Source organism: Apus apus, chromosome 21 (genome assembly GCF_020740795.1).
Source record: "Apus apus isolate bApuApu2 chromosome 21, bApuApu2.pri.cur, whole genome shotgun sequence".
Taxonomy (NCBI): domain Eukaryota; kingdom Metazoa; phylum Chordata; class Aves; order Apodiformes; family Apodidae; genus Apus; species Apus apus.
In genome coordinates, this window is record NC_067302.1 from 3,709,395 (window position 1) to 3,726,888 (window position 17,494).

At 59.9% G+C, this 17,494-nt stretch overlaps 2 protein-coding genes across 2 annotated transcripts in view; both read left to right on the forward strand.

Moving 5' to 3' along the window:
• Positions 1 to 3,213, forward strand: part of SLC9A1 (solute carrier family 9 member A1) — a 31,163-nt gene extending 27,950 nt beyond the window's left edge. Inside the window, exons 7-12 of the mRNA XM_051637799.1 lie at positions 217 to 287; positions 706 to 879; positions 1,011 to 1,125; positions 1,556 to 1,657; positions 1,983 to 2,055; positions 2,861 to 3,213. Coding sequence (XP_051493759.1) covers positions 217 to 287; positions 706 to 879; positions 1,011 to 1,125; positions 1,556 to 1,657; positions 1,983 to 2,055; positions 2,861 to 3,183 — 858 coding nt within the window. The 3' untranslated portion in view covers positions 3,184 to 3,213. The remainder of the gene's footprint in view (positions 1 to 216; positions 288 to 705; positions 880 to 1,010; positions 1,126 to 1,555; positions 1,658 to 1,982; positions 2,056 to 2,860) is intronic.
• A 7,809-nt stretch (positions 3,214 to 11,022) lies between these two features.
• On the forward strand, positions 11,023 to 16,263 carry TENT5B (terminal nucleotidyltransferase 5B). Its single transcript, XM_051638285.1, has 2 exons — positions 11,023 to 11,199; positions 14,967 to 16,263. The coding sequence occupies exons 1-2, from the start codon at positions 11,023 to 11,025 to the stop codon at positions 15,984 to 15,986; spliced, it is 1,197 nt and encodes a 398-aa protein (XP_051494245.1). The 3' UTR covers positions 15,987 to 16,263.
• The last annotated feature ends 1,231 nt before the right edge of the window (positions 16,264 to 17,494 follow it).

Below are 17,494 nucleotides of genomic sequence, written 5' to 3' on the forward strand. Positions count from 1 at the left end.
GTGCCCGCTCCGACCCAGCCCTCCCCTGTGCCTGGTAGAGCAGCAGAACCCCGGTTGTGTAGGACCTTGCTGCCCTCCTGAGGCCCCTCCTGGACCCACAGCCCTGGTGTTGCCCCCTCAACCCCCCAAGTGCCCTCTCCCCTGTGTCAGCCTGGGTGGGGAGGGGGGTGGGCAGTGGTCCTGTGAGCTGCTTATAGCCTGGACCTTCTCTTCCAGTTCTTGGATCACCTTCTGACGGGGATTGAGGATATCTGTGGGCACTACGGGCACCACCACTGGAAGGACAAGTGAGTCTGGAGCTTTGGTGACCTGGGGGAGGGTTTGAATCACTACCTGGCAGGTTTTTCCAGCCCTGTGCCAGGCTTTTCCTTGGGCTGTAACAGCTCCTCGTGATGGATTCCAGCCCTGGGTTGGGTTGCACCCCTTCTCCGTGCCACCTCCAACACACCCACAGCAGTGTGGGAGCTGCTGGTGGCCGGCCCTGCAGGAGCTCAGGACCATCCATGATAGATGCAAGCAGCTGCTGGGTGTTTTGGAGGCTGCCAGCCTTGGGAGGGAATTGGGGAAGGTCTGGCCTGACCTGTGCGGGTGGGAATTGACCCATCTTCTGCTGGCCTGGGCCAGGGGTGGGGAGCAGGGAGCGGGTGCTGAGCAGGGACAGGTCTGAAGTGTCCCTGCTCCTCCTCTCCCCTCGCCCCTGGGAAGGCTGAATCGCTTCAACAAGAAGTATGTGAAGAAGTGCCTGATCGCCGGGGAGCGCTCCAAGGAGCCCCAGCTCATCGCCTTCTACCACAAGATGGAGATGAAGCAGGCCATCGAGCTGGTGGAGAGCGGGGGCATTGGCAAGATCCCCTCCGCCGTCTCCACCGTCTCCATCCAGTGAGTTCCCTGGCCGTGGCCACCGAGGAGCCCCAGGTTGGGTGCTCCCTGCTGGTCGCCACTGGGCAAGCAAGCCTTTGGTCCTGCCGTGGCCCTGGTGGTGTCCCTCTGAATCCTGTCTGTCCACGCAGGAACATCAACCCCAAGGCCCTCCCTGTGGAGCGCATCCTTCCAGCCCTGTCCAAGGACAAGGAGGAGGAGATCCGGAAGATCCTTCGCAACAACCTGCAGAAAACCAGGCAGAGGGTGAGGTTGTCCCACCACCCCCCGTTCCCTGGGGGTGGCCAGGACCACTTCTAACCAGAAGTTCACAGGGCCAGCTGGGCCCTTCACCCCCAGCTGTTCCTCGTGTTCCTGGTCAGGCTGATTCTCATGTTCCTGGTCTGGCTTTCCCTCCCCAGGAGGCTTTTCCTGCTGGGATGGTGCTGAGATGGTGCTGAGTGGCAGGCTGGCTTGGTTGGTGGCTTAACCCAGAGTTTAAACCCTTGCTGTGTCCACATCAGGCATCCCGTGGTAGCACACGAGGGACGAGCCACCAGCTTGCCTGGCTGTGCTCTGCCCACTGGTGGCCGTTCCATCCATCTCCAAGGGAAAGGCTGCCCTGACGTTCCTTTGCCTTTTGGTGTGGTTTTGGTTTGGTTTTAACCCATCTCCTTTTCTTGGGACCTTCTTCCAGCTGAGATCCTACAACAGGCACACACTTGTGGCCGACCCCTACGAGGAAGCCTGGAACCAGATGCTCCTGCGGAGGCAGAAGGCCCGGCAGCTGGAACAGAAGGTGTCAAGGGGATGCTGGAGCAGGGATGCTGCCGTGGGCCGGGGAGGATTGGGGGGGGGTGAAGGAGGGGTTCCCAACCTGGGAAGGACAGCAGTGTCCTGTGTGGGGAGGGGGCTGAGGTTCAGTGGGGCACCTGGAGAGTCCCGGCCCCGAGGACGGGCTGGGAGTCCTTGCAGCAGGGCTGGGAGGATGGACACACGAGTTCCCTGCGTCCCACTGCTGCTTCCCGCTCATCCCCATGACCTGGAGTCAGGTCCCTGCCTCCCCTGCCCCATTTCTCCCAAGCCCCTCCCAACAAGAGACGATCCCTGTGCTCCCGTTCCAGATGAACAACTACCTGACCGTTCCTGCTCACAAGCTGGATTCTCCCACCATGTCCCGGGCTCGCATTGGCTCAGGTAGGTGGGACCAAGCTGGTCATCAGCAGCACTTTGGTGCTGAGACACTCGAGGTCGTGTTGTCCTGCACCCCCTCAGCTCCTCCAGCCCCAACTGTCCCCATCCCACTGCCCTGCCTGCACTGCAGCCAAGTCCCAGGAGGAGGGAGGTGAAGATGGAGATGGAGGAGATGACCAGGAGCGCTCAGCCTCCAGACCTGCCCCTGGAGTGGCGTCTTCTCCAGCCAGCGTTGGTTCCTCCTCTCCCGTGTGTCCTGCCCTGCCCTGGGGACAGTGTGAGGCTGTCAGGGCGCTGCTGTGTCCTGCCGAGCCGGTGGTTCATCAGCAGAGGGAGCCGGGAAGCAGGGCTGGGCTGGCTGGAGCGGCTGCAGGCGGGGTGTGGAAACCGGAAAAAGGGATTAAAGTGGAAGAGGAGAGATTGAGGTTGGACATGAGGAGGAAAGGAAATCCTTCAGTGTGAGGGTGGGGAGAGCCTGGCCCAGGCTGCCCAGGGAAGCTGTGGCTGCCCCATCCCTGGCAGTGTTGAAGGGCAGGTTGGATGGGGCTTGGAGCAACCTGGGCTGGTGGGAGGTGTCCTGGATCCTAATGATCTTTAAGGTTCCTCCAACCCAAACCAGTCTGGGATTCTCTGATTAAACAGCAGGCTTGGAAAAATCAGAGAGGGAGTGAACCCAGGCCCCGAACATTTGGGGGGCATCAGCTGGGGGTTCCTGAGACCCCCTGCTTCTCTTCCCTGGGTTAGCCTGACCCAGTTTGTTCCTGGTTGCATGAGTTGGGCCCTTCTGACCCCTCTCTTCCCCCCCCAGACCCCCTGGCCTATGAACCCAAGGCGGACTCAGAGAACCTGCCCATCATCACCATCGACCCGGCCTCCCCGCAGTCCCCCGAGTCCATGGACCTGGTGAACGAGGAGCCCAAGGGCTGTGGTGGCCTCCCACCCTCACCCGAGGAGGACGAGGAGGGGCTGGTGATGCGGGTGAAGGAGCCTTCCTCCCCTGGTACCGACGATGTCTTCACCCCGGGGACCAGTGACAGTCCCAGCAACCAGCGGATGCTGCGGTGCCTGAGCGACCCGGGGCCGCGGCCGGAGCCGGAGGAGGGGGAACCCTTCATCCCCAAGGGGCAATAGCAGCGACCTGCCCAGCCTCCCCCCACGCTCCATGCCCTTTCTCTCTCTTTCTTTCTTCTCCTTTTTATTCGTTTGGTTTCCTCTGGCACTACACACCAGGGTTTGGGAAGGGGAGCCCGTCCTGGATGGACTGGGATTGCCAGGACGGCTCTGCTCGCCCCGAGGAGCAGGGAAGGAGCCCCCCCACCCCTGGGATGCACCATGCCCTTCAGTCCTGGTGGCCTGGGGAGTGATGGACCATTTACCACCTGGCACTGGGATCTGCAGGTGCCTCCCAGCCCCTCTCTGGGGGACAGTCCCAGAGGTTGCCCACCCACTCAGGACCTGCGAGGGGCAAAGTGGGCTCTGGCCTGGGAGCCGGGGGTGTCCGTGGAGGCTGCATCTTCCCTGTCCTCTCACCTTGCTCCAGAGTGGAGGGAGGGGAAGAGGGGAGCCAGGCTCTGCACCCACCACCTCATCCAGCACCTCGGGCTCATGTTGCTGCCCCAGCCTTGGCCACATCCCCGTGGGCCCTCCGGGAACTTCACCTCTGGCCCTGCATTCCACGCCAGGTCTTGTTAAACAAATATCCTATAGCCATGCAAGGGGGGAGCTGGGTCCCCCCTCGCTTTGAGTGGCCCTGCAAGCCTGGGCCTCTCCATCCCTCCTGGAATTGCTGTCACCTGTCCCCATGGGGACCCTCTGCCAGCCCCTCACCCCAGCCAGGGGCACTGGCTGCTCCTTAACCAAAGACGGCGTCCGGGCTCCGTGGGGGGGGGTCGTGCAGGGGGAGTATTTGCTACCTGAGGGGGGGATTATTTTGCTCTCTCTGCCACCAAGAGGAGCTGGGGAAGAGCTGGGGACCAGTTCACCCAGCGTGGGGACACATGGGGGGTGGGAGGTTGGCAGGAGGGGAACAGCTGGGGGTGCTGGTTTGGCTGGGAGGGAGCGTTGGGTGTTGCGGTGACCTGGGATTGTTTGGTGTGGAGAAGGAGGCTGGAAGGAGGTTGTAGGGAGGTGGGTGTTGGCCTGTTCTCTCAAGTAAATAAGGATAAGACCAGAGGAAATGGCCTCAAGTTGTGCCAGGGGAGGTTTAGACTGGATACTGGAAAGAATCTCTTTACTGGAAGAGGGGTCAGGCCCTGGCACAGCCTGCCTGGGGAGCTGGTGGGGTCACCAGCCCTGGAGGTTTTTAAAAACCACATAGATGAGGCACTTCAGGACATACCCTGGTGGGCTCAGGGTGTCCTGCATCCTCCTTGAGCCTGTCACCTTCGTCCCCCACGTGCCACCCACCAGCACCCACCACCCTTCACCAGGGGTGCTGCCTCCCCCACGCTGCGGGGTGGGTGTCACCCCCTCCCCGGGGAGCCCGGGTTGCTTGCCCCCCCCTCCCCGTGCTGTGCCTTGCCACACGTGTGTCCCCCAGCCCCACTGCCTTGGGGGGGGGGGGGGGCACCCACCCTGCACTCCCACCTGCTCCGTGTCCCAACTGGGACCCCAGGGGACTGGTGTCACACTGGGGTGAGAACCCACGTCGCTGCCTGCGCCTGCCTTGCCCCCCCCTGCTCTCTTTCCAGGAGGAAAAAAACCAACAAAGCAATGAAAAATTCTCTTGTATAAAAACAAACAAAAAAAACAACCAACCAACCAAACAAAAAAAACCAAACAGAGAAAAGAAAAACAACAACAAAAACCCCCACACTACAACACAGCCGACAACCAAAACCACGTGTAAAGAGAATCTTGGTTTTTATCATGAATATTCTAATAAATTAATGTGACTTTTTAGTTGGGGGGAGGGGAAGGTTTTTTTTTCCTGCCTTTTCAGGCTCCTGCTCCTGCCTGTCCCCGATGAATGAGGTGGCTGTGAGAGCTTGACCCCGTCGTTGTCACGATGGAGGGTTTGTCCCTTCCCACCTTCAGGAGACAGGGAATCCCGGCCGGGAAAGGGTTTTTTAAGCCGTTCCCAGCTTTGGGAAAGCTGGAGACTGAGCAGAGCTCCCACCCCCCTCCCCGGGGCTGAGCTGGGGTGCTGGGGAGGGGGGCGCTGATTTCTCCCTGTCCAGGAGAAGAAGACAAAGGCAGGTCCTTCCACGCGATCCCAAATGGCTCCATCACCATCCCGAGGTGCCGGGGGGGGGTGTCCCGGGCAGCTCTGCCCACCCAGAGCCTGCTGCATCGTCCCCTCTGCTGCCTGTCCCTGCTGCCCGGCTGCGCTGCCCTGGGGCTTTTGGGGGGTTAATTGCCCCAACCCCAGGGAAGGAGGTTTGGGGACATGTGAGCCCTGTGATTGCTCCCGCTCCCCCCCCCCCCCCCCCCGGATTTCCCCAGGAGCTGGGGCTGAACCCTCAGGAAGATCCCGTTCCCACCCGCGTCCCGCAGCTGGAGAGAGGGAAGAGGCGTCCGGGTGAGGAGAATCCCCCGGGAAAGACCTTCCCAGCCCCAGCAGCGCTTGTGCCTTCTCACCCCGCACCCCCCGAGACCCCAAGGGCTCTGGGTGCCCCAGGGTGGCCGGAGCTCCTCGTTTTGGGGCACCTGCCGTGGGAAGGTGGTTGATGGTTGCCAATGAAAGGTGTGATTCAGGGGGGGCTGCGACTCACACCCCCCCCCCCCAATCCTGCAGGCCCAGCGAGGCTGGTGTGACACCCCTGCTCCAAAGACCTGGAGTTCAGGGTCCCCTGTGGCCCCGGGCTGGGGTTTGGCCCGGCCAGTGCACCCCTGGGGTCACCCCCTCCATGCTGAAGGGTCCCTGGGCAGGATGAGGCAGAGGGTGTTGCCGTGGGGTGGGTGATGCCATGAGGAAGGTGATGCCAAGGGGCAGGGGATGCTGTGGGGCAGGCAATGCCGTGGGGCAGGCAATTCCATGGGGCAGGCAATGCCATGGGGCAGGCAATGCCATGGGGCAGGTGATGCCGTGGGGCAGGTGATGCCACGGAGCCCACGGTGGTGCTGGCTTGGTGGGTCCCATCCTTGCACCCCACACAGGGTTCAAGGTGCCTGATCCCCGGGGCAGAGGTGGATGGGGGGGGGTGGACCCCAAAGCAGGAGGGTTTGGCAGGAATGGGTAAATCCAGCCCTTGGCTCCAGCTGAGGAGCCAAAAGAGCAGCTTTTGCCACCCCAGCCCTCAGGGTGGGAGCACCCAGAGGTGCTGGCTGCAGCCCAGAAGCCGGGTGATGGTTGCCCACCCCGGGCACAGAGGGGAAGGCAGGAGCAGGGACCCCATGGCATCTTCCCCACCCCACGTGAGGCCACCCTCCTCCTGCCGTGGGTCACCCCTTGGACCAACTCCCCAAACCCAGGAATTTCCAGGATATTCCTGTTTTCTGTCCAAGGGGTGAGTAAGCTTTTTTAATGAGGGAGGACTAATGACCCCCCTCGCAGGGACGGGCTGTCACTGCTGAGCAACCACCAAAGCACACACAGTGTGGGGGGGTCCCGGCATGTGCCCCCAGCCCCACGGTTCCGGGGGTGATGCCTTTTCCCCATGTGCAGCCCCCCTTGTGCCCCACTTCCCCCCCTCAGCCCCCCCAGCTCCTCCCACTCCCTCCCGAAGCCTGGCAGGGCTGTGGCAGTGGTGCCAAGGACAGGGAGGACAGAGGGACTCTGAGTGGGACAATCACGTCCCTGCACACGCGTGTGCCGAGGTGTTTATCCCCCTTCCATTGCCCCCATCCCGGGGAATGAGGAGCTGCTGCCTCTGAAGCTGCAGGGAACTGGCCCAGCCAGTGGCTGGGCTGCCCCGTGCCTCAGTTTCCCTCTGTGTGATCCATGAGGAAGCAGCCAAGGGCAGGACCGAGACCCCTCGGGAAGGGCCGTGAAGTCACCCCCGGTGTCACCGGCTCCGGGCTCCAAGAGGCGCCCCGGGACGCGTCCCGGAATTCCCAAGAGGAACGTTGGGGGCGATGCCGAGCAGGGGGACATCCCGGCAGGGGACAGCTCGGTCCCTGCCCTGCTCTGGAGATGTGTCTGTGTCGTGTCCCCCTCCCAGTGCCTCGGAGGTGCCGTGTCCCCCCCGCGCTCCCCGGGCAGCATTTTGCAGCAGCTGGGAGAGGTGACAAGTGCCATTCCCCAGCTCTGTGTCACCCGCACTAATGACACCCTGCCCTCCCTTTCATCTCAGAGCCTCCAAGGTGGTCCTGGTGTCATCGCTTGTCGTTCATTCCAGATGGCAACCGGGGGTGTGGGCAGGGGCTGGGGGTCCTGGCTGGTGACACGGGGAGAGCTGTGACACTCCTCGAGCCAGGCAGCGAGCACGGGTGGGTGTTCACCGTGTGGCCACGCTGCCTGTGACACCAGCTGTGGCCGCTGAGGGTCACGGAGCCAGCTGGTGGGACAGCCCCGGGGGACACGGGTGTCCTGGCAGTGAGCATCTGGGGACAGTGGTGGCACCTCCGGTGGCTGTGGAGGAGTCCCCCGGCATTGCTGGGGGACAGCCGCACGGGTATGGGGGGCAACAGCACCTGTGCGTGGGGGTGGCAGATGGGGACAGCTCGTGTCTGCGTGGGGACATCCCAAGCGTGGGCAGAGGTGGCCGGTGCGTGCCCGGGGACAGCTGCCACCGGCATGGGGACAGGCGGGCTGTGCCCGGGAGCAGCCTGGCAGGGCTGGGCTGTGCGGGGTGGCGGTGCCGGGGGCGGCTGGTGCGGGACAGAACAGCAGGAATGTCCCCACCCTGCCGGGAATCGTTGCTGCTCCCTGGGGCCACGCTGGGTGACGTTGGTGGCTCCAGGAGGAGGGTTTGGTCCCTCTTGCTGGCTCAGGGAGTTGACCCACACCCTATTTAAGGGCGGGGGGACACACACAGAGCCGGTCCCACCAGGGTCAGGGGGTCCCCTTTCTGTTCCTCCAGGCCGGGCTCTCACTTCCCAGCTCCTCCAGCCCCTTTCCCCTGCCCACTCTCCCCCTCCCCGCCCCCCCCAACTGGGCAGCCCGGGATGGGTGCTCAGGAATGCAAAAGGGTCCCCAACACCCCGGGGGGCTCCACTGAGATCAGGGCTCTCCCCCTCCTCCCCTCTCCCCCTGCCCCTCTCCAGGCCCCTGGCAGTGGGCTGCCCCATTCCTCCACAGGTCGGGGCACATCCCAGCTCCTCCCTGGATGATTTCCCGGCAGCCGATGTCCCCCCGGGGCAGAACCGGGATGTTACCTAGCCCAGATCCATGGGATGAGACGGCCCCATCCCCCTACCCAGCCCCTCACACCCCAAAGGGTCTTCTCAACCTTCGTGCCATCACCTGGGAGGCCGGATCCGCCCGCGTTTCACCCTGAGATGATGATTATTCCTTAATTACCAGCAACACAAACGAATAAAACCCGGGCTGGTCCTTGCTGAGCTGGGAGGAAATGGTCTCGGTGCCGTTCCCGGCTCCGGCTTCAAGCTGGTGGCTCTTGGGGATAATCTTTTGGTGATGGATATTAAGGAGCTGCTCAGCCAGTCGGGCTGGAGCTCGTCAGCTCTTTTTAATGAGCCATTGTTTTCTCCAGGGCCCTCAGCACCCCTGGCCCTCTCAGCACCCCTGGCCCTCTCAGCACCAGCGTGTTTCTCCTGGCTCCTCACCTGCCCACCAGCTCATCCCTCAAGGATCTGCAGCACCTCATCCATCCCATCAGCTCCGTGGCCGCATCCTGCCCCATCACCAGGGCTGTCATGGCTGGGGGGGATGTCCCAGAGGGCCCTGCCCTGGGGTGCTCAGCACCCATCCGGCCCTTCCTCCTGCACCCGAATCACCCCGGACCCCCAGGACAGGTTAGTGGGGTGGATCCTGATTCCTGAAGCCGTTTGGCTCCTCTCAGCTTCTTGGGAAACTCTTCCTGATCCAGCACTTTTGCTGATAGGATCGAAGGAGTTTTGCAACAAGAGGCAACTGCCTGATTGGGGTTTGTTTTTTTTTTATCAAGTTCCTTGGAAAAAACCACTTTCTGGCAGAGCTCCCCTCCTCCTGCTCCTTGAGTTGGAGCCTCGTGTGGTGTAACCAGGAGTGGCCTCGAATCCCGATGGAGGTTCCTCATGGAGCCAAGCAGTTCCTCCAGAGACTGAAATCTCCCAGCAGGAGGAGTGTCCCCCACATGGAGTGTCCCCCTAGTGAGGGGACTCCAGCCCCCACGGGGACCCCTCAGGCTGTTGGTGGATCACGGGATGGGGAGGACTTTGGTGTGGTCCAGGGCTCAGGGACACTCCAGTACCTTCTCTCCCCCTTTCCCCCTCCAAAACCCAAGCCCACCCATCACTGATTTTCCAGAGGCAGCTCCAGCTTCCAGCAGCAGACCCTTGGGATGTGGGAGGGGACAACCACAACCTGCTCCCACCAAGTCTTGGCCTCGGAGACAGACTTTGCAGCTCTGCAACAACCTCCCCGAGGTAGAACATCCCGAGTTAGGGGGAGGTCTTCAGGGGTATACAAATAAATCGGGGCTGGATCGGTCCCAGACAGAGTTCGTGGCTTTTAAGGATGGATCCCAGATCCAAGCAGGAATGGGGGGAAATAGGAGAGGGAGCTGCAGCTTCAGAGCGTGGAGTCGTGTCCGTGGGGCATCGGGCACCGGCTGGGCAGGGAGACACCTCCTGGAAACGTCTGCAGGGTTAAATGCCGCAGATAATGAGGTCTTTAAAATGATGGGAATTGTTGGGATGAAAGGAAATGAGCGGCTGGTGGCCGGGAACACGGATGGCCTGGGGAGGAGGCGGCGGCTCAGCCCGGGGAGGGGGCGGGGGCTCAGCCGGCAGCGGGGCCACGGGGTGGGATTTGGGGGTGACTGAGCTGGCGGGGCTGGGAGCTCCAGGGGTTCACCTCTAGAAGCGCGGGAGTCCATCACTCGGGGGTGTCACCCCGTGCCTCGGGTGCCGGAGCTGGTAGGTGTGGTGGGGTGACACTGCTGGGGAGGGGGGGCGTGGATTGGGGGGCATCAGGCTGAGGGAGGGCGTTGGACTATGGGGTGCCAGGCCATGGGGCATCAGTGGGGCATCAGGCCTTGGGGTATCAACGGTGGATTAGATGCTGGGGCCTCAATAGGGTGTCAGTGCAGGGGGCAGCAATGGGGCAGCAATGGGGCAGCAATGGGGCAGCAATGGGGCAGCAATGGGGCAGCAAGGCACAGGGCATCGAAGGGGCACGGGTTGGGTATGAGAGGGGTGTGGATGGGGCACCAGGGGATCAGGAGGGTATCAGACCATGGGGTGACAATGGGACATCAGACCTTGGGGCATCAGTGGGGCGCCGAGGCCCGGGGCACATCAAAGGTGCGTGGAGAAGGTACCAAAGGTGCGTGGAAGGGGCACCGATGGGGTCTCAAGGGAGCATCAATGGGGCACGAATGGGGCGTCCCCGAGGCACGAGCGGGGTATCAATAAAGCACCAACCGGGCATGAATGGGGACTTATCAATGGGGTGTCCCCGTCACGCGCGCCCGGCCCCGACCAATCAGCGCCGGGATTCCCGCACGCGCCGGAGGGGCGTGGCTTCCCCCTTTGCCAACCCCCTCCCTTTCTCCCCGCCTCTTTTCCCTCTGATTGGCTCCCGACTTTCCCTTTCAGCCAATGAGAGCGGCGGCGGGGCCGGGCGGGGATTGGCGGCGGGGCGGACCAATGGGAGCGCGGGGGGGGCTATATAAGGCTGCGGCGGCGCGGGGCGCGGAGCGGAGCGGGCGGGCGGGGAGCGGAGCGGGAGGATCCTCGCAGCGTCCCCGGGCACCCACCGCGCCTCCCCCCCTCCGCACCACTCCCCTTTCCCCCCTCCCCAAACTGCTTTTTTTTTTTTTTTCTTCCCCCCTCCGTTTTTATTATTTTTTTTTCCCCTCCGGGCTGTTTCCGGGTACCTCGGGCTCCTCTTCCGGCGGGGGCTGGGCTGGGGGAGGGAGGGAGATGCTGGCGGGGACGGGGGGGCCCGTTGCGGGCTCCTCGGAGCAGGACGGAGGCCGGTTCAGCGTCCTGAGCTGGGAGCAGGTGCAGCGGCTGGACCAGATCCTGGGCGAGGCCGTGCCCATCCACGGCCGCGGGAACTTCCCCACGCTCTCCGTCAGGCCCCGCACCATCGTCCAGGTGAGCCCCCTCCCCCCGGGCTGGGGCTGGTGGAGGGGTCGGGGTCGGGCCGGGAAGGCAGCTCAGGAAACCCCCCCGGGGTTGTTGGTTTGTTTGGGTTTTTTTTGGGGGGGGGGGGTTGGAGGCACCGGCCTCGCTCCGCCGCCTCGTGTTGGACTCTGCCCCGTTCCCGGGGGGGTCAGGGAGAAGAGAAAAAGTGCTGAGACGGCGGGAACCGGGCCCCGAGCCGCCCCCACCCCCCCCTGCCCGGGCACACTCGGCTTCCCCCCCCCCCCCCCGCGCTGGGTTCGGGGCACAGTTCCCGGTTGTGGGACCCTTGGGGGGCTCTGGGGGTGCTTAGAGGCTGGCGAGGGGGTGTGGATCCCGTTGTCTTGGGGTGCTGGTCCTGCTTCCCCTTCCTGGGGGTCTCGGTGGGGCTGGGGGGTGCCTGTCCGGGCGGGGGGTGCTTGCCCTGTGCCCCCCTGCTCTGCTGACAGCCGGAGCACGGAAATACCGCGTGTGCCTGTCGGGTGTGCAAAGGACCCTCCTGAAAACCCCCCATCCAGGGAAATCCCGTGGGTTAAAAATCCATGCCCGACCCCTGCAGCTGGTGCCTCGGATCCCGCTTGGATCCCCCCCCCTCTTCCTCCTCCTTTGGTGTTGATCCGGTCCCCCAAAAGCTGGGGGATGAGGGGGGGGGGGGCGAAGCAAAAGGGGCATTTTTGGGGGGCATTTTGCTGCCGCCAAATGGTTTGGTGCTGCCGGTGGACATGTTGGCAGAGGCAGCGATTCATTTAAATGCCAGCTCAAATGTCAGTGTCCTTTGCTTCTTGTCCCCCTGGCTGCATCCTCCAGAGCCTGCCTCCTTCAGGAGTTCCTGTTAGTTGAACCAGAAAAAGTCATAATTGCGTTGAATATTAAGCTAACAATGTAGCTCGAATAAGCTGCTGCATATTCATGTTTGGGAGGCAACTTCATTCCTCAGTCATGACTCATCAAATGTAAAATCGGGCATGTTGGCTTCTAATTAAACAGGCTGTTCACCAAGCTAAAAACCAACCTGGCTTTCACAATAAACTAATCCCTGGGATTTAGTTATTTGATTTTTATTTTTGAAGCCTCAGCTGCTTGAGAAATGGTTCAGTGGGAGCTTTTGAAAAAAAATGGGAGGGTGCCATTTGAAAGAGACTTGGGGGTTGGCTGGGTTTGAAGTTCCTCGAGTTCCTGCTGCATCTTGTTGTGGGGGTAGAAGGTGTTAAATTTGGGCTGCTGGGGCTTGAGGGGAAGAGCTGCTGTCAGGACACTGCCCTTGGGTTGTGCAAGCATCAGATATTCCACCAGATTTTCCTGTTTGATCCCACGGAGCTGCAGCAGTTTTGGGGGCTGAGCTGTAGGGGAAAGAAGGATGTTGCCACCAGGAACTTCAAACGTGGAATGTTTGAGGGTTGTAATTCTCCCCAGACCCTGTATTTTTTTTTTTGGGGGGGGCTGAGTAATCAGAAGCCAGTAACCTAAAAGGCAGTTGGTTCTTTTTCTTACTCCTTCTTGGTTGTTGTGGGAGGTGGGAAGCAGCAGGTCAGGGCTCAGGCAGGGTTTGTTCCCTGTCAGACTCAATTATCCCAACCACAGGGAACGTGAGGAGCTGTTTTGGGAAGCAGGTCAGCAGCTGCCTAACCCTGGAAATATCCAACCCTCTGGGGGGGGGAAAAAAACCACAACAACCCACATTCCTGGACCCATTGGCTGCAGGTTGGGGCTGGTAGGCTGAAGGTTGCTGTCCTGGGGGAAGTGGGAAGGCTCTTGGCAGGTTGGAGCCTTTTTTTGGAGGTAATCTGGGACAAGGCTGATTGGAGCAGTTGGGAAGAAAACCCAGTTTCCCCCTTTTTTCTGTGGGTGTGGGCAGAGCTGTGGGGGAGCTCTGGTGGATCTCAGGAGCTTGGATCAACCTGAAGCTTCTGGGTCTGAAGTGCTGCAGGTCCTGAGCTGTGGCCAGAAATGGGTTAAATCATTGTTCTTTGGGGGTGGGGAATTAACCTGGAGGGAGATCTTCTCCAGGCACTGGTCCTAGCTCTGGATCTGACACTTTTGTGACCTACATCTTGCCTCTCTCTAAGCTTAAGAGCACTAAACTCTTCACGAGTCACCCTGGAACTGTGCCTGGGGTGAGTGGCTCTGGTGACTTGTCAGCTGGCAGCAACCACACCAGGAGCTCCCTGGATCACTGCCTGGTCCTTATTTTATAGTGGGGAGTGGGGGGGTGGTGGAAATCACCTTGTGTCTGCTTTGAGGAAGAAATCCAGGTTTGGGCTTGTCTGCCTCTGGAAACAACTGGCTTTGTGGTGGGCATGGCTGTGCTGGTGGGGACATGGGGCTTCTGATGGGGGGTGGCTGGCTGGTGAGCTGTCATCTGACCTGTGACTGTCACCATTCAGTTGGCCAGGAGCCTGGACATGCTTCTAGCCTGAGCAGTGGTGGCTCCTGTCAGGGGGGAAGAGGGGGAACACCAGCAGAGAAGCTGCGTGGTGGGATTTAACTCGTGTAAAAAAAACACTCACTGGTTTGTACCAAGGGGTCTTCTGTTTGCCAGGGCAGCAGGAGGTGGCTTATGTGGCCTCTTAGCTTGGTCACCAAGAGGTCTGTGACCTGCATGCTGGAGTCCTTCACCTTTATGGATTGGTTTTTCTAAACAAAACTGATGTTGGGGCAGTTTTACTGGAGCTGCTCCAGTGTGTGTGCCCCCCCCCAACTGTCTGCTCAGGGCCACGTCAACCCATTGGGGCTTCAACCCCTCTGATGAGGTTTTGAATTCTTGTTGGGGCCTCTCAAATTAGGAGAACCTTGTGGGGATGACTAGCCTGGTCAGACTGGCTTCTAGTGACATAACTTGTCCATTTGCCCCCCCAGCTTTGGCTCTTTCAAGTGCTGGGTGAGCAGGTTGGGACTCATGAGCCTGCTGGGATGAGAGAGGTGGGAAGAGCTGCTGGTGGCAGGTGTGAACTTTCTGTGAGCTCAGTTAAATGATAAGCTGGTGTCCAGCAGAATTGATTTGTGTGGTCTTGGGGGGTGATTTCAACCTTCTCCTGCCTGTTAAGTAATCAGGCAAGTGATTCAGCTCCTCTCAAATGAACAAAAGCTTTGGAGGGCTGGGTGGGTGTGCCAGGACTGAGCAGGCAGCATTCAAATCACTGGAGTAACACCCCAGAGATGAAAGCTGCCTCTTGTGCTTGATAGGAAGCCAAGGGCAGCACCAAGCTCTGACACACTGGAAATTGTTGGGATGCACTTTACTAGTTAGGACATGAACTCGTATCCACGCCTGGCTGGGGCTCTGGAGAGGTTCTGGCAGCTTGATTTGGTTTTAATGAATCTTGACAGGCCAAGGGGAGGGCTGGAAGGAGGGAGCCACCCTGGTGAAATCAGCAGGGATGGTTTGGAGACCTTCTTGAGGCAGTTGGAGCCATGGGGGGGTGAAGGGGCCGCCCCAGGGAATAGGTTGGGAAAAGCTCGTTTCTGGGGAAGGAAAGGGAGGGCAGAGAGATCCTGGGAGCAGAACCAGCTGCTCCTGCACAGGGAAAGCTCTGATCCAAGGGAATGAGTTCAGGAGAATCACCCCAGCTGCTGGCAGGGCTCTGGGTGCTTCCCAAAGTGACCTGTTTCTGAGGGAGTAGCTTTTTATTTCACTCTCCTGCACCCGAGTGACCCACGTAAGCACGAGGAGCGGATCCTGCCGGAGCTGGGCTGCTCCAAGGACCCTTCCCTGCTTCTCACCAACTCTCTTTGTGTCCCAGGTTGTCCGTAGTCGCCTGGAGAAGAAAGGAATCCAGGTCCACAATGTCAGGTTGAATGGCTCAGCAGCCAGTCACGTTCTGCACCAAGACAGTGGCTTGGGTTACAAAGACCTGGACCTCATCTTTGGGGTTGATCTGAAGACTGAAGATGTTTTCCAGCTGGTGAAAGACGTGGTGATGGATTGTCTGCTGGATTTCCTCCCAGAAGGGGTCAACAAAGACAAGATCACCCCCATGACTCTGAAGGAGGCCTACGTGCAGAAGCTGGTGAAGGTTTGCAACGAGACCGACCGCTGGAGCCTCATCTCCCTCTCCAACAACAGTGGGAAGAACGTGGAGCTCAAATTCGTGGACTCCCTCCGGAGGCAGTTTGAGTTCAGCGTGGACTCCTTCCAGATCATCCTGGATTCCCTTCTGCTCTTTGGGGAGTGTTCAGAGAACCCTATGGCTGAGAACTTCCACCCCAGTGTCACCGGGGAGAGCATGTACGGGGACTTTGAGGAGGCCATGGAGCACCTGAGGAACAGGGTGATCGCCACCAGGAACCCCGAGGAGATCCGTGGGGGGGGGCTCCTGAAGTACTGCAACCTCTTGGTGAGGGGCTTTAAGCCCAAGTCAGAAGTGGATATGAAGGCACTCCAGAGGTACATGTGCTCCAGGTTCTTCATAGACTTCTCGGACATCGGGGAGCAGCAGAGGAAGCTGGAGTGTTACCTCCAGAGCCACTTTGTCGGGATGGAGAGCAAAAGATATGACTATTTGATGACCCTCCACAGGGTGGTCAATGAGAGCACGGTCTGCCTGATGGGACACGAGAGGAGGCAGACCCTGAACCTCATTGCCATGCTGGCTGTGAGGGTCCTGGCTGAGCAGAACATCATCCCCACCATCACAAACGTGACCTGTTACTACCAGCCAGCTCCTTACGTCAGCGAGATCAACTTCAACTACTACATCACCCACGTGCAGCCCTTCCTGCCTTGCAATCAGTCCTACCCAACGTGGCTTCCCTGTAACTGAGCCAGGACAAACTTCAGGGTCTGTCCCCCAAGGTATTTGTTGCCTTGGGGAGGGTGGTTGGAAGGGGAGGGGGAACCACAGACAAACCCCCCTCCCCCCCAAAAAGAAAAAACCCACAAAAAAAAACCAACCCAAATGAAAAGAACAACCAGCCTCCCTAGAAATGGCAACAAGAGGAAATGTCCTGGACTCTTGTCTTGTCCCCCAAGGTTGGTGGGACAAGGCCCTGGCTGCTGTACACTGTGATGGGACACGTGGCGAGGAGATGACCCAGATGTTGGTGGGGTGGGGGGGGGGGGAAAGACTCGATGGCTTCTGGAATTGGGGAGGGGGTTGGGGAGGGGTGTGAGGGGAGGCTGGAGTTCCAGGGAGGTCGAGCTGCCCTGCCATGGAGCCCAGTTTTTGGGGGTGGTTTCATTCATGTTTTTCAGTGGGGGAGGTGTTGGGGGGGTGTGCAGACTTGTGGTTTCTGAAGCTAGAAGCCAGAGTGGCTGATGCTGATTCCTTTGAAGGACCAAAGAATCCTGTTTAAGTGCCTGTAACAAGATAAACACAACTGTACTGTAAACCTGATAGATAGATCTATTATTTTCTGCAGGGGTTGACATCCCCAGAGCTTGAGGTGGGGATGTTGTTGTGGGGGGGGTGGGAAGGGGGAACCAAACAGTGTTGGGGAAGGGGGAGCAGAGTCATGAGATCGTTTCTAGGACCTGGTTGAAACTGGGGTTTGTGTCACTGAGGGGGTTGGGGGGGTTGTTGGTTTTTTTCTGGCATGGCTTTGCTGCCCCTGAGGGACTGGCTGGAGCAAAGGGTTGTCCAGGTGGAGTTGCTGAAATGGGGAGGGGGGCTTGGATGTATCAATGCCTACAAAGTGGGGGCTGGGGGAGGTTGGGTTTGTTTTTTTGGGGGGGGTTGTGCATGGTATAATGCTGTGCAGAGCTTTGTGAGGGACCTAACGGGTGAATTTACTGGAGCTCCCAGGTCTGCAGTGCCAAAATGTGACCAGAAATGAGGCAGGAGATCTGGCTGGGAACCTGCCCCAGGCCCAACCTCATCCTGGATTTTCTAGAGGAATTTGAAATGCTGCTTTTTTTTTTTCCCCTTTTAGTTTTTTTTTTGGCATGCAGTGTGGTTTTCATGCACCAAGGCAGAGGCCAGCCAGGCTATCTGGGAAGGTGAGGCTTGTCCTTTGAAGCACAAAGCAACTAGATGATCTCCAGCTCTTGCTGTGACGTGGGCCTGTGTCCTTCTAGGAGATCCACAGACCTTTTCCAGTGGAGATTTTTCCCCTTGGGCAGGTCCTCTCTTCCCAACCCAGCTCTGTAATTCCACACGTGAGCCACTGGTAGCATTTGAAATTCATCCTCTAGCTAGAAATGGAGCTTGGAGGTGGGATGAGTTGGGGGGGGACACAAAAGGGAGAGGGTGGTTTGTGCACGAGTCAGTTGGCCTGAGGAAAAAAAATGGTCTTCTCTAAACAAACCCTCTCTTTGTTTGGAGGGTTTGTC

Excerpts from the sequence above, each read along its gene's own strand:
- TENT5B (XM_051638285.1), top strand. The coding sequence starts at position 11,023 with ATGCTGGCGGGGACGGGGGGGCCCGTTGCGGGCTCCTCGGAGCAGGAC. Across the intron at positions 11,200-14,966 it reads GGCCCCGCACCATCGTCCAG|GTTGTCCGTAGTCGCCTGGA; the intron begins GTGAGCCCCCTC and ends TTTGTGTCCCAG.